The sequence below is a fragment of the Pinus tabuliformis genome, chromosome 7, assembly GCF_031772625.1.
Source record: "Pinus tabuliformis cultivar Carrire ecotype Pingquan chromosome 7, CPIR1, whole genome shotgun sequence".
Lineage (NCBI taxonomy): Eukaryota > Viridiplantae > Streptophyta > Pinopsida > Pinales > Pinaceae > Pinus > Pinus tabuliformis.
In genome coordinates this window covers 282,134,341-282,150,050 of record NC_142293.1, presented here as the reverse complement: position 1 = coordinate 282,150,050, position 15,710 = coordinate 282,134,341, and the positions used below count along the sequence as shown (strand labels likewise).

At 39.7% G+C, this 15,710-nt stretch overlaps 1 protein-coding gene across 4 annotated transcripts in view; it reads right to left on the bottom strand.

Annotated features, from left to right (window-relative positions):
- LOC149246969 (kinesin-like protein KIN-14D) overlaps nucleotides 1-11,956 on the bottom strand; it is a 369,530-nt gene extending 357,574 nt beyond the window's left edge. For all 4 annotated transcript variants that reach the window (XM_089458071.1, XM_089458072.1, XM_089458070.1 and 1 more), the window contains exon 1: nucleotides 11,462-11,956. Coding sequence is in view for 2 of the 4 variants with exons in the window: in XM_089458070.1 (XP_089314196.1) it covers nucleotides 11,462-11,518 (57 nt within the window). In the remaining 2 variants the exon portion in view is untranslated. The remainder of the gene's footprint in view (nucleotides 1-11,461) is intronic.
- Nucleotides 11,957-15,710: the final 3,754 nt, after the last annotated feature.

Genomic DNA, 15,710 nt, shown 5'->3' with positions numbered 1-15,710 from the left:
CGAAGATATGGCTCTCAGCAAGGTGAACAATCTTCCGACTTTGAGGAGCTCTCAAGAAGCCGACACCAGGGAACCGAAAGAAAAGGATGATGAATCAATCCCTGATGTAGAAGAACCCATGGATCCGATTGATCCTCATCCACATGAGCCTTCCTCTTCTAGGAAGAGGCCTTCATGGCTTAGGGGATACTTGATGATGCTGAAGGACATGTTGCACCCTGAGGAACCTTCCATCAAAGTAAGAAACTTAAGAGGTATCAGGGATACCTGACCATCATGAGCACGATCATACAAAATGAGCCTTCATCATTCTCAGATGTCGTCAAGCATTAACTATGGAAGGATGCTATGACCATAGAATATGAGTCTATTATGGAGAATGATGTCTGGGAAGTAGTTCCCAGACCCTGGACAAGACAATTGTTACTTCAAAATGGCTTTACAAGATAAAGCATGCAGCAAATGGAAGTATGCAAAAGTATAAGGTTCATTTTGTTGCTCGTGGTTTATCCCAAAAGGAAGGTATAGACTATGATATTTGCACCTGTTGCCAGATATACGACCATTCGCTTGATCATAGCCCTTGTGGCTTCACAAGGATGGAACCTACATCAGATGGATGTCAAGACTCCATTCTTGCACGGCTCGATCAAAGAAGAGATCTACGTGGAGCAACCCGAAGGATTTGAGATTTATGATCAAAAATCTCATGTATGCAGGTTGAAGAAGGCTCTCTATGGGCTGAAGCAAGCACCCCGAGCATGGTATGAGAGGATCGATAACTACTTGATGAAGTTGGGATTCATTAGGAGTGAATTCGATTCTAACCTTTACTTTAAGGTTGAAGATGACAAGCCTCTCATACTAGTGTTGTATGTGGATGACCTCTTTCTAACAGGTGCAAACCCTCTCATTCACAAATGTAAGAGGGAGCTGGCTTCTAAATTTGAAATGAAGGACCTAGGACTGATGCACTACTTCCTAGGACTTGAAGTGTGGCAAAAGCCAGGAGAAACTTTCCTATCTCAAAGAAAATATGTGGTGAAGATATTGGAAAGATTCGGTATGATGGACTGCAAGCCTGTGACTACCTCGAGGATCTTAACTTTTAGAAGTTATATGGTAGTGATGTCGAACCAGACTGGGAAATGCCTCTGAGTTTCAAAAACTCATTCGCATTGATGTTCTTGGTGAACCTTCGTCCGAACATATGTTTTGCAATTAGCATTGTGTGCTCATATTTGGTTGAAACTCACTGGATTGATGCCAGGAATCTTCTGAGATGTCTTCAGGACACAATCTCTCATGGATTAAGATACACTGCCGGAGATGTGAGACTACTTGGATATACTGATGTTGATTGGGCAGGCAGTGTGGTGGACCGTAAGAGCACTTCCGGGTACTGTTTCACCTTGGGATCTGCTTCAATATCCTGGATGAGCAGGAAGAAGCAGTCGGTGGCTTTGAGCACCACTGAAGCAGGACATATTGTTGCTAGCATAACCTCGTGTGAGGCAGTCTGGTTGCGAAAGCTCTTCAGTGAGCTGTTTGGATTTACATTGGATACCACTGTGATTCTCTGTAACAACCAGAGGTGGGATTCGATTACTGAGGAATCCCGTATTCGTCAATTGCTCCAGCGGATAGACATCATCTGGGATATGGTAAGTCGATGAGCAAGGAAGCTCCATCACATTAAGATGATGTACAGGTTGATACACCTTGTCAAAGCCCCGAGGAAAGATCTAATCTGTGATTTTCCCAAACGACTTGGAGTCGGCAAGAAACCCTTGTACAAGGGTCCTGCATGTTGCATACATTGAGCTTTGGGAGCTCTAAGGGCTTGCGATTCCTACTGGAGCAACATATGACCACAGGGTGACTCACCCTCCCCTGGTGGTGCACTCTGGAACAAGATGATTCGCTCTCTTGTGGGACAAGATGATTCGCTCTCTTGTGGAACAGGATGATTCACTCTCCTGTGTAGCAGGATGATTAGTTATCCTGTGAGGTCTGGATTGATGTGTTCTCCATGGCACCCTGGATTGATGTGTTCTCCACGATGATTGTAGCAGGATTGATGTGTTCTCCAGTGAGGACAGGATTGATTAGTTCTCCTGTCGAGGCATCCTACCCATGTAGTCTGGGACTCATGGGAAGTACCTCTCATCTGATCAATGAGCAGGGAAATGAAGTTAGGGACCATAGTAGTACCGATGGACGCATCGTTGTATCTACCGTACTCCCTACGCTAAGATGACCTCCATTGATCTGGGATCAATGATACTGGTCTGGGACCAGTGGTAGGAGTTGTACCATACTATGACGCTGACTTCGGGTCGGTTGAGACTGGTCTGGGACCAGTGGTACATACTCTGAGACTGACTTCGTGTCAGTGCAGTACTGGTCTGGGACCAATGAGAGTGGTACATACTATGACGCTGACTTCGGGTCGGTTGAGACTGGTCTGGGACCAGTGGTACACTCTCTGAGACTGCGATACTGGTCTGGGACCAATGGTAGGAGTTGTACCATACTTTGATGTTGACTTCGGGTCGGTTGAGACTGGTCTAGGACCAGTGGTACATACTCCGAGACTGACTTCGTGTCAGTGCAGTGCTGGTCTGGGACCAGTGAGAGTGGCACATACTATGACGCTGACTTTGGGTCAGTTGAGACTGGTCTGGGACCAGTGGTACACTCTCTGAGACTGCGATACTGGTCTAGGACCAGTGGTAGGAGTGGTACTTATTATGAAGCTGACTTCGGGTCGGCTGAGACTGGTCTGGGACCAGTGGTACGCACTCTGAGACTGACTTTGAGTCAGTGGAGGATGATACTGGTCTAGGACCAGTGGAGTTGTACTCACTACGACGCTGACTTCGGGTTGGTTGAGACTGGTCTGGGACTAGTGGTACATACTCTGAGATTGACTTTGAGTCAGTATGATACATCCTCGATCATTTCTTCATCTTCGTAATTCAGACAAAAGCAGAGCAGAATAGAACAATGCAAGAGCAGAGCAGAACAGAGCAAAACAGTATAGATCAGTGCAGGGCAGAACAAGACAAAGCAGAACAGGCAGAATAGAGCAGAGCAGGGCAAGGGTCAGGCTGCAGGGCAGTGCATTTGATGGATGAATAGTAACGACCGATAGACAGATTGCAGATGAAGTTCTCCATGGTTGAGAGGGAGTGTTAAAATTGGCAACCAGGGCAAAACTTCATGTGGGTCATCTTATTCATGGCTGATAATATTTTTATTAGATTCCTCTCGTCGAGAGGTGTAGGATTGATATAAAGATCATCCGATTCCTATAAGTATTCATGGAAATATGAATTTATTTTGATTATGGAATTATTATCAAGCCGACCTACAACTCATGTAGGCTCAGAATCCCAACAGTCGCATCTATTCACCCACCAACGTTGTGTATAAATATAAAAGGACTTTTCCTCATTTGGACTCACTCATCTCATCACATCTCTCTCTACTGCGTAGAAATGAGTCTCTTCTCTACTGCGCCGAAATGGGTCTCTCTCTCACACATGTGAAGCCGGAAGCTGTTGAATTTGAAACTGCAACTGCAGAAGTAAAGATTGACTTGCGTGGCCTAGAATATCTCCTCTTTGGAACTGTGTTGTAGGTTCATCTGAACCTCCTCTAAAAGCCGCAACTTTTGGTGGTGGAATGAAGTCAATCCGACGAACGGTTTGCAAGATATCGATTGCCCTAGTTTGAAGCCGGAAACTGCTGAAACTGAAGCTGCAACTACAGAAGTAAAGATTGACTTGCGTGGCCTAGAAGATCTCCTCATCTGAACTGCACTGTAGGTTCATCTGAACCTCCTCTAGAAGTCGAAACTTTTGGTGGTGGAATGAAGTCAATCCGACGGTCGATTTGTGAGATATGGTCTGCCCTAGTTTGATAATGAAGCCGCTAATGCTGATGTTGCTGATCTAGGGTTTGCTACTGCTGATATGAATAAGATTTATTGTACTATTTCTCTCTGCTGAATTATTGAAGATAAAAGAAGATTTGATCAAAGGGTTTCCCCACACATTGTGGGGTTTGTCCCTGGCTAGCCGCCACATCTTGTGTCTCTTGTCTTGGCTTGTTTTCTGTCGATCGTTTAATGTTCTATCTGCACTTTACTTTATGTACATGTGATTGCTAATCGGTGTAATATAATAAGAAAAAGAAGTAAACTGTTATAAGCATAGAACATACCATAACTTGGCGCATAACACATACCATAAGGCATCATACCCGACGACACTATTAACCATAATTCATATATTTTTGGGTCTGAAAGCTATATCGCATGTCGCTATTGGCTGGGTCCCGGGGTCTATATATATATGGTGCGCCACTGGCCTCTGAACCCGACAGCATTACTAACCGCATTATATACATTATCAGGTCCGGTTCCCCAATCGCATATCGCATATCAGCGGAGCCCGGGCCTTATACACAATAGCGCAGCGATATGACAGACCCACCGAGCTTATCAAATATGATATATATATTTTCGGGTCCGAAGCCCCATTGCATATCGCAATCGGCAGAGCCCCAAGCTTGTGCATATTGCGATATGCGATATGCCGGACCCAACGATATTTATAGGCCCCGATACATAAAATTTGAGGTCCAGCCTGAGTGATCAAGGCAGGATTTTCTTTGTTTTCCCGTGTTTTCCAAAATTCTCGATATAACAAAGGGAGCGGGTTTTTAGTGTAAAAGGCGGGTCTTTGGAGTCCTGATAATGTAATCGCACATCAAGGAAGTGGAAGGCATGGGTACTGCGACCCGCGGAGGGGTCGATACCCGATTGCGATTAAGTGAAGCCCTCGAAAACCGTGCCAAGCCTATGGATTGAGAAGGAAATTGTGTGTTGTGTTTGTTTTATGCGTAAATCCTTTTCTTTCACACTTGTTTCCCATAGTTTTATAAAAATTAATGAAGGCAGTGTTTATGTTTTGTTTGAACATTTCTGTTATGTTGTTCACAATCATGAAGCTAATGATAACTATCTCTTCAGGCGAGAAGTAAAGTACACAGGAGTGGATTCGAAGAGTCATGTATGCAGAAGCATTGTGTTTAAAGATCCGGCCTTAGACGTTCCAGGTCGGAATCCCACGCGTTGCCTGTGCATTCTGAAAGCAAAGTTGTCCAGTTTTCATCATGGGAAGGCGACACACAGTCACCCCTTTTATCAATATCTGTTCACTTCCTCAGGAAATAAAGCGCTCCAGCAGATATGCTTTCTACGTGTTAGCGATTACACTAACTATCCTATCCCTGTATACTCGATTTGTATATCGAAAACAGTGGGGGAAGATGAAGAGGCAGGGAAGACCTAGAGTCAAGGGAGCCTGTAGTTTCTGATTATTTTGCCTTTGCTTTTATGTGTTTTGAAGCAGAGTGTTGCCGCTGGCATAAATATAAATGTGATTTGTGTTTGTGCATATTGATGGCATATTGTTCATGATTAGTCTTGTTTATTTGAATATGATTCAATTGCTTGGTTAACTTATGAGCGATCACTGATTCAAAACCATATTAAACACCAGTTGCAGGTTTATTTGTGCAGAAAGGAATGTGTATTCCTGTATGAGTAATCTAATTGCAATCAAATCTAATACAACCTTGTTCGTCTATGAACTCAGTAATTGATTCTTTGGACTTGGAATTTATTTATGGTGTTTAATCTCTTTTATTATGCTCCTGCAGGATAGACTAGAATAGTTAAGTTTAGCATAGATAGGATTTGATACATATAGGTTAGCAGGTCTAATCGGGGCTTGCGATCGGGTTAGTTCCCCTTGTTGGTATAGCGAACATTCGCCATGTCAACAGGGGTAAGCCCTGAAAGTATGAAGGATGATTTCTTTCTTCCCCGGGAGTCTGATGCAAGGGCATCCGGACTTAGCCAGCAATGTGAAAGTTTGTTCACATGTTGTAGCTAAACAAGTTGAATTTCATTGACTTGATTGGTCAAGACTCAAAAGTCAGTTTTACTAAGAGGGTTGGATCTCTCAAGAAATTAGTTGTATTTCATTATTTTAATAGTTAAAAATTGTCTTATTTTAGGTTCAAAGATAAGTTGTTAGCGTAGGTGTGTGGTAGAGCTAGGAATTAAAGATTTATTGTTAGACTGATTAAAAATAGAGATTGAGTTGTTAAGCACAGTTAGAGTAATCTTCGGTTGAACAAAGGAAGAAAAAATGTAATATAGAGAGAGACAGAGGGACCGAGAGAAAGGGATTGAGCGAGTGAGAGCCAAGAATTAGCGTGTGGATTTTTGTTGAAACAGAGGTCTTTTCATATGTTGTAATCGAGCCAAGGCCAACACTCTGTAACTTTTGTTATTATGAATAAATTGTTGTTGTGCGCGTGATTATTTATCGACCCTGTGGAAATCCTCATTATGCTTTTGTTTTCTTTGTATTCGGGAGAAAATTGATGATTTCTTTGTTTTCATGCTTCACAATAGAAAACACAGACTTAACAGAAAAACCGCGAGCTTTGTATTTTTTTATAGTGTTGAGCCAGATCAGATCTCAACCGTTGATTCTCGTTTGAACCAACGGAGCGAACTATCCCCGACCATTGGATCACCATATATCGCATCGCAAGTTTATTTAAGAGGAAGGCGGACCCAAGTCTTCAAGAGTTGCGATTAGCAACTCCCGAAATATCGCATCGCAATAGTGGAGTGGCGTATGGTAAAGACCCCACCCTTGAAACCTTGCGACATGCGACTGCTGATATATTGCATCGGAGCATTTGAGTGGGAGCGATAAGGCCTTAAGCCCGGGGAAATAGTGATTGCCGATATGTGACGCGATCGGCGCAATATATCGCATCGGCGACTTGCGACTTGCGATTTAATCTGGACCATTGGCTCATTTAGATCGCGATCTCTGGTGAATCGCGAACCTTTCTATTTATAAAAGGGAAAAGCATTGTTTTGGCCTTTTTTTCCAAAGGCATTCCAGTAATAAAGGCAGAATTGTAAAGAAAGGGTGAACCGCAGGTTGATTGTTGAGATTTCTGAAGCCATTGTTTCCGCCTGCGTCACATAGTCATCCCCATGGCTCGGCTTCAACCAAACTGGAGGAACAGAAGGACATGAGAGGCCATGCTGGCTCGAAGACTGGATCATTTTCTTATCAAAGAAACTCTTATTGGGACTCTTTCTATCTATAGACAATGGGTGGGATCAGGTGGGCCATCTAACCACTCCCCCATTTACCTTGAGACATGGACTACATCAAATTGGTCTCAGGCTTTTGGAAGGCTCACCCCCCTGATTCTAGACGGTCTATCACTGAAGGATTTGCCAAAGACAAGAGAAAGAAGGATGACCTAATACTCCACAATATTGAACTTGAGCTCGCTAGTGTGGAAGATGTTGATGGGAGAGGTTACTCATTTGTTGAAATTAAAGCCCACCTCAATGAGCTCAAGGCCGAAAGGAATATGTTTCTAAAAGATAGAGAAGAAACTTGGAGACTCGGGAGTCGAGCCATTTGGTTACAAGCTAGGATGCTTGCCACACGAGATTCATTATGCTCACTAGAGATTTCCCTACGCACTTCTACACTTTGATGAAGGGCTCAAGTATCTTGGCTTTCAGCTCAAACCCCTCCATTACAAAATTGTTGATTGGACCTAACTAGTGGCTAAGATTGAAAGGAGGTTGAATATTTTCCATCACAAATATATTTCCAGCGCAGGTCCTCTTGTTCTAATCAAATCTATATTGGAAGCCACTCTGGTGTATTGGATGTCCATGGTATGGATACCTAAGGGTGTTTTGACAAGAATATAATAGATGTGTTGCAGATTTCTATGGAAAGGGAAACAGGATGGCCACATCTATGCATGGTTTAGATGGGATCTGATTGATTTACCCAAGAAATGGGGAGGTTAGGGGTTGAAGAATCTTGACTCCTTCTCTAAAGTGCTTGCTACCAAGATGGGTTGGCAAGTCCTCATTGCAAAAAAAAATTTGGACAGAGGTGGTTTATCATAAATATATATGGCCTCTTCACATCCTTGATTGGGTTAGATTCCCTACTTGGAAGACTCCAATATCTCATCCATTTGGCGAGCTGTTTTAAATTCCATAATGAAGAGGAACCTTTTTACAATGATTGTTATTAACTAACTATTTAATGAGCCTTATTCAAGGAAGGTGGCCTCATACATCCATAAACAATCCTAAGTAAGGGTGTTAGGGTAAGACCTTAATACTAAATGATTTGGTATTTAAGATTTGTAATCTCAATTCTAAATAAAGCAATTGAAATATTTAAATCATTAACAAGTGTACTTTAGTTTTTTCATTCAAAGTTCAAAGTGAAATTGTATCTACATTTTAAACCAAAATCTAAACCATTTCATTAACACTTCAAACAACACCAATTTTATGATCAAAGGAGGAAATGATGTGGTTGGAGGAACCATTTGAGACAAGGGAATGGGAAGGGCCTTCTACTGGTCATCAATCCTAATATTTATTTTTTGAAGGAAAGTCTCGTGGGGAACCAAGGTATGCTTCCCCGCATTCATGGTTCGAAACCCTAGCAAATTTGTCGACATAGACTAGTGTGCATCACCCAAGGGATTCAAACTAGGCACCTATCAACATGGAACTAGCTAAAAGCCCAACAACATCGGAAACAAATGATTCAAGTTTCAACCAACCCCTTGAGCTTCATCAATCCAAATATATGTATTATATAATATGGATTCTCGATTTTTCACTTTGGTTAATGCCATGGTCCATTGAATTTTTTATGTAGCATGTACTTAGCTATAAAATCTTAACATCCAAATGTGTTATTTTTTCATTATTTGACAATGTAAACTTTCATACCGATGCATATACAAAAAGGTAGATAGACATATCTCCATGTATGTATGCATGTATGTATATCAGTGCCAAATGAGAGTAACTAAAAGGGTTATAAGCAAAAATTGTTACCCTCCCCATCCAAGTTCAAATATCACTTTGTGACATGTTTGCTCTTAATGAACTAATTGTTAATAAGCCATATATAACCTATTAATGAGTTGTTGACATGACCTTGTGCCCTAAGGAATCTAAGGTTTACCTTGGGTACCATCCTCAAAATGAGGGAAGTGCTTGGTGGTTTTATACCAAGATAAATTACCTAGAAAGAAAAAAGAGTCATAATAAAAGGACAAAAAGACCATATGCCAAAAGGCAAATTGTCTTAGTATTTCAAACGTACACAACTTTGTGGTAGAACATGACCATTCTTACATAAAGATTGACTAATATCTATTAGGTAACTTAGATGCCCTCTTATCTAACAAGGTTTCATCCTCAAAGCAAGAACAAGGACTAATTTCAAAATTGAAAGAATTCTACCACAAGTCAACAACAGGTCATATTCTTCGCCTAGTGCATGGAGGCATCATTCAATTATAAAGGTTGGAAAATAGATCAGTTGAGCAATCAAAAGAATATTGTACATACAACCCGGATCCAAGAAATAACAAATAGAAAACGATGTAGCAATAAAGATGCAAAATAAATCTCAGTCCCAAAATTTTGTTGGTTAAAAAAGGTTGCAAAACTAAATAATAAAAGTTAGCAAAAATGATAAAAACAAATGGTAAAGGACTCGTATAAGGAAAAGAAAAGCCCGGCAAACAAAACAAGTGTAGTATTCTACAACATAACCTATAATATCATGTTGCTATCGAATGTGAAGAATAATAAAGAATCAAAGAAATGATCCACCGTATGAAAATATTGATTGAACCACCACGATTGATACATAAAAAAAGGCCAGAAAATACATAACATTCATGAAAAGCACGTAAAGGTAGAGACGAATAAGGCCAAATCACGAAAAAAGGAACGGTTAGACACTCTACGAAAGGCAATCAAACTTAAGCGGCAACATCATCTCGAGAAGAAAAACTGAAATTCCCCAAAACTGAACAAATGATAGCGGATTTTCAGGGAAGGCAACGCACCACATAAATGGATGTGTGGGAAGCTAGTATGGACCTATGAGGTCATTCGGCAACTGGATGTGCTAATGGTAAAGGATTATATGGGTTTTGATATAAATGACGAAGATATTGAATTGGTGACAACGACTAAGGAGAAGGCCAGTTATTCCCAAAAAGTTTCCAAAACAAAAATACAAATTTAACATTCGTGAATGATCGGAGTTAGCCTCATCCAATGAATTAGATGAAGAGAAAAAACAGAGCTCAGAGAAGATTGCAAAATAATGCAAGGGGCGCTCATGCTTTGGAAGCAAAGGATAGCTTACAAGGAATATTGATGGCCCTCGAATATGAGATTAACTAAATTGAGAAGAAATCCAAAGCCTTTGGATTAACAAAAGGCAAATCGAGCACTGCACATGGTGAAAATATTGGCTGGTGAAGGTCAAAAGGTAAAAATTGCAAACTAGGATGAGGATAGTGCCAAGAAGAAAGCCTTCCAAGCTGCCCTAATTAATAAAACAATGAGCACTCTTTTCTACAGAGTTGAGTAAGAAGCTGCTACAAACTCTAACCAATAACGAAACTGCTACAAACCGTTAACACTATTGCTAAGAAGCTCATAGATGAATGTGAAAGCCAGGTTTTAGCCACACAGGCTGTGAACAATCTTGACCTAGTTAAATGGAAACCAATTTCCGCTTATCCCTTTATAGCTTATCCCTTGGTAGTCTACCAAAGTCAGAACCCGTTTAAGTGGCACGAGGCAACCGCTTTGAGCCACAATCAACTCCATCTTTAGGGAGGCTTTTTTGTTCTTTCAGATGTGGAAGGTTGTGGCCAGTTTTCAAAGCAGTAGCTTGAATCCAATTTTACCCAAGGAAGTTGAGGCTGGTCTCCTTAGAGAAAAAGGCCCAGCCAGTTCTATACCCTAATCGCTTTTAAGCCTCGATCCAGATAATGTGTTATGAATAATAAAGATATGGAAGCATCAGACTATTCTGATTGGGTAACAGAAAAAGCTCTCAATCTAGATGGCATTGTTATCAGAATGTGAAATTTGGCCAGCATTAGAGACTATTTCCTTTTACAGAAAGGGTAATACCCAAAAATGTTTAGAAGCCCTAAAACACTAGAGCAATTCTAAGCTCTTTGGGCCCCACTTTTAAAAAAATGGAGCTCAAATGAAATTTCAGTCTCCATAAGTTTCTAGGGATTACCTTATGGCAAATTGGTAAAGTCATTGATATCGGTTAATTGGTTAAAGTGGGTTTGTCCAGCATTAATTTAGAGCTGGATTTATAGCTTCCAGCGAAATTTTTAATAAAAAATAAAATTCACCAACATTTATTCAAAAATCTCAGCTGACAGGCTTTCACGAGCGCAGAGAGACATGTAGAAGTTCAAGAGTGACTGAATTTATGAAAGAATCCAAAATACCCTAAATTTGAATTTAACTTACAGAATCACTTCGCGACTCAGCCATGCCACGGTTGGTACTGCTTGCAGGCTTCAGCATCGCAACACAACCTCAACGAAAAGCGAGCGAATTGAAGTTAATCGAATTTTCCTCGATATTTGCTGGATGTCCCGAGATCTTTGAATGCTAAATGCGGTCCAGTATTATATCTTGAATACATACATGACAAAGCCAGCCACGCACGGAGGAGTCACTTCGTGAAGGGAGATCGTCGGCTCTTTTGAATTTTGTTACCGTTTGAATTTTAGAATTTTTTTTAGAGTCGAATTTAGGTTGTGCTCCAATAATGTGCTCTATGTGCGTGAGTTGTGAAAGAAGAAAACAACGCTCCCACGCTCCAAACGCCATTTCCGGAGTTTTGAATTACACTTCGCACTGCGTAGTCTCGATCCCATCCTATCAAAAAACGGGGCTATTGTCCATTATTAGAAGCTAGAAGCCAGCAATTTTGAGGGAGGACAACAACCCACACACAAGGTTAGAAAGCCCACCCGGCATCTAAATGAGGGAGAATGGTATTATTTTTTATTTTTATTTTCCGTGTAATATTTTGATGGGCCGAACTTTGGCTCACTTTACTCTACCATGGAAGAAAGAAAGAAAAATTATTTTAACATTCATGAGGTTAAAGATAGTTTATGGGATAAATTGCTTCTTCATCTGCTTGATGTATTCGGCTAGTTTATGGGACAGATTGCTTCTTCATCCGCTCGATGTATTTGGCCATTTTTCTGTGAAGCTTCACAATAAATGCTCTCAACTTCTCAACAAAGCCCTCACTAAATAGATTATCTCGAGAGCTAGCTGCCACCATATCTGCATAACTTTCCTTGTTGTCTCTGAAGGCCTCACATTCTAAAATGAAATGTTTTTTGTTTCCACTTTTTCGAAAGAACAAAAAATGCATACTCTTTCCTCCCACATTTCTTTTGGCCTTTTCCAGCGCCCTGTTTCACAACGGAGTTGATGAGTATTAGTCCTTAACTTAGCAATAAGAATTTTGGTTCTCCAAGAGATATTGGCCTATAGGTATGCTTTTAGTTGATGACTATAAGTGGGATTAAACACTTCAATATGATACTTTTTCTTTCTTCCTAGCTCCTTATCCCAAGTACGCTTGTGGAACTTATCCATAACAAAAGCTTTTATCTCTTTGTTGTTTATGGGACATGTGTTCAAGCAAATACCCCATTTACTAAACTATTTGTTATTTTGCTACATCCAAGTTTTTTTTTTTTTTCTGTTATACAATATGTCATTAAAGACAACCTTAGGTCATCTACCCTCTTCCATTTGCTCAATTTTTTTTAAATACCTTATGACTCGCACCATAGCAATTGCTTCAATAGGAGCAGCCCATGTTTCACTTAACAAGATAGCATAAGGAACTACACTTTTAATCTTGAATTTGTTTGTAATCAAACGCTTCTGAATTTTCTCAATTTGTCTCCAATGCATGTCGGATGCATCACTGGCCCATAGTTCACAACCATAGAGAATCACCGAAATCAGTAGAAGCCCGAAAAGAGTTTGAGTGGTTTTCTAGTTCCATAACTATACCTCTCTACACCTATTTTGAAAAGCATAAAATGCTTTCCAAGCCCCCAAAGTTCTTTTCTTTCTACAACTATCCCAACTTATATTTTTGTTGAAGTCAATTCTGAGGCATTTGTAATCTGCAACTTCTTCCATAATGTTGCCTTCAAAATAAAACTTATGTTGGTTATCTTTTCTTTTCTTAGAGAAAACCATTACTTTCGTTTTGTTGGTATTGACTTGCATCCCCACGCTTTTACAAAAATGCCCAAGGGATAGTAAGTGCTCTTGCAAAGCAAGAGTTGATTTAGCAATCAGAATAAGGTCATTTGCATACAAAAGAATCCTTATAACAAACTTGCCCAAATAGATACCATCACCCCTTTGGAATTTAACCTCTCCTCAAGCTTGTCGATATATAAACCAAAAAGGGTAGAAGACAGTGGGCAACCTTGCTTGACCCCAATATCGCTTCTAAAACTTTCAGAAGTGTCTGCTAAAGTTCTAATTTTGACATTCACCTCTTCATACAGCGTATGCACCGCTGCTCTCAAATGTTTAGGAACCCGAAGTTCCTCCATTCTGTGCCAAAGCTTATCCCTAGAAACTGAGTCAAACGTTTTTTTTTTTTCTGAAATCAACAAAGCAACAAAAGACTTCTTCATTTTCCTCCCAAACTTTTTCAATGATGTGCCTTAAAGTTATACAATGATCAACTGTGGAATTTTTAGGTCTAACACATGCTTTCCCATTAGCATGCTTATCTCTTTCTTCTGCCCACTTGCTAATTTTATTATATAGCATCATTCCAAATAGCTTTGCAAACAAAGGGTTTATCATGATGGTCCTATAATTGGAGGGATTATTGACATCACCGCTCTTAAAAAGAGGTATTGCCAGACTAGTTGTCCAATCTGTAGGGAGCCCCCACACACAAGGTTAGAAAACCCACAACGCATCTAAAACCCCATACAAAAGGTTAGAAAACCCACAACACATCTAAATGAAGGACAATGGTATGATTTTTTTATTTTTATTTTGCGTATAATACTTTCAGATGGGCTGAACTCTCGCTTAGTGAACTCTACTACATGGAACCTGACCTTGATGGACCCAAAGAGAATTGAACCTGCACCTAATGATAAAGGGCCAATGGTTTGGTAGGGGAGCTTCAACCAACTCGACCCGTCAACACTAAAGACAATGGTATGATATCAACAAAAGAACATATACTCTAGACCTAATTTCTCAATGTATAAAATTTAAGTTTGTTTTCATTTGTTTTTTAATGAAAGTAATGTATATAAATCATTTTCAGTTCTCAATTATTATATATGTTGTGGAATTATATAAAAGAAAGATATAAATTATCATTTTTATGGAGTGTATGTTAACAAAAAATTTTCCTCAACAAAATGTCATTTTTAATATTTATTTTTCTAATCAATATGTTGAAAGCACTTTTCTTCATTTACTTAAGATAAAACTTAATTTTTTAAGGTTTAAAGTTGTAACAATAAACTCATCATGAACAACAGTTTGCATTCTTCAATAATTAATATGAACAATAATTGTAAATTCATTTTTTTTCAAAATAGATAAAAGAGTGGGTGCTTATGCAACTATGTGAAGCATTATTAAAATTCAATGAGTTACAACCAAAAACATGAGTCCTCAAAACTAAGCCTTTTGTGCATATAATTAACAATATAGATGTCCAAAAAAACATTAAAGCAATTATCAAAGTCCAAAGTAGTAGCCAACATGTCCATAATTTAGATATCACATTAGACTATATACATATATCACACAAGAGTCAACAAAAACCCAACCTTAGGTGATAATCCTTGGGGTTGGGTCCATCCATTTGTGATACACTGTAGGTCAAGAGCAATTGGTTGGAAGTGATTATGGCCGAGCTTGGGATTTAAATAATTTTTAGACTCATATATGGCAAGAGCGAGCAATAGCATGGGGATCTTGTTATTTTGTTAATTAAGGGAAGGGCTCTAGTTGCTTCATTTTTCCCTACACTCCCTCATAGTACATCATCCCGGCAACAAAGCCTTCCACCATGGCATTCGCATTATCGAGATCTAATAGAGTGGGGAATGGATGTAGAAGGGCTTGCCCTACTTTAGGCACCTAAAGTGCTCCCCACAAGTCAATAAGTTAGTACAAGTGGACTGCAACCAACTCTATCTTCTATATAAACAACAATTTGCATGTATAAATTTACACAAATTAGAGAGTTATTATACCATGTGATGCTTCTATATGTCTTAATATGATTATGCATACCATCCAGTATATAACAACCACCAGCAAAGACAACCCACAAGGAAGCTAACTTAGAGAGGATGTTATCACATCAACCTAAGAACATGCACTTGAAACCCAACTTCTAGGTTGATAAAAGTATTATGCATTATCAATCATCTTTGTCTTGGAATTGTTATGTATGTGGGATTACTTACAACAAACACACTTATTGGTGACCTTAACACCCACACTAAAAGAATAATACAAATTAAATTTCCCATGGATTGCACAGAAACCATTTTTGTCCTCTTGTCAAAGGATCTTAGCTCAAGTGGTTTGGTGAACAAATTGTTTCCCCAACTGCGTGAGTTCAAATCTCTAGAGACATGTTGCAATTGGCTCGTTTGTCACATTTATGAAATAGTTGTACCTA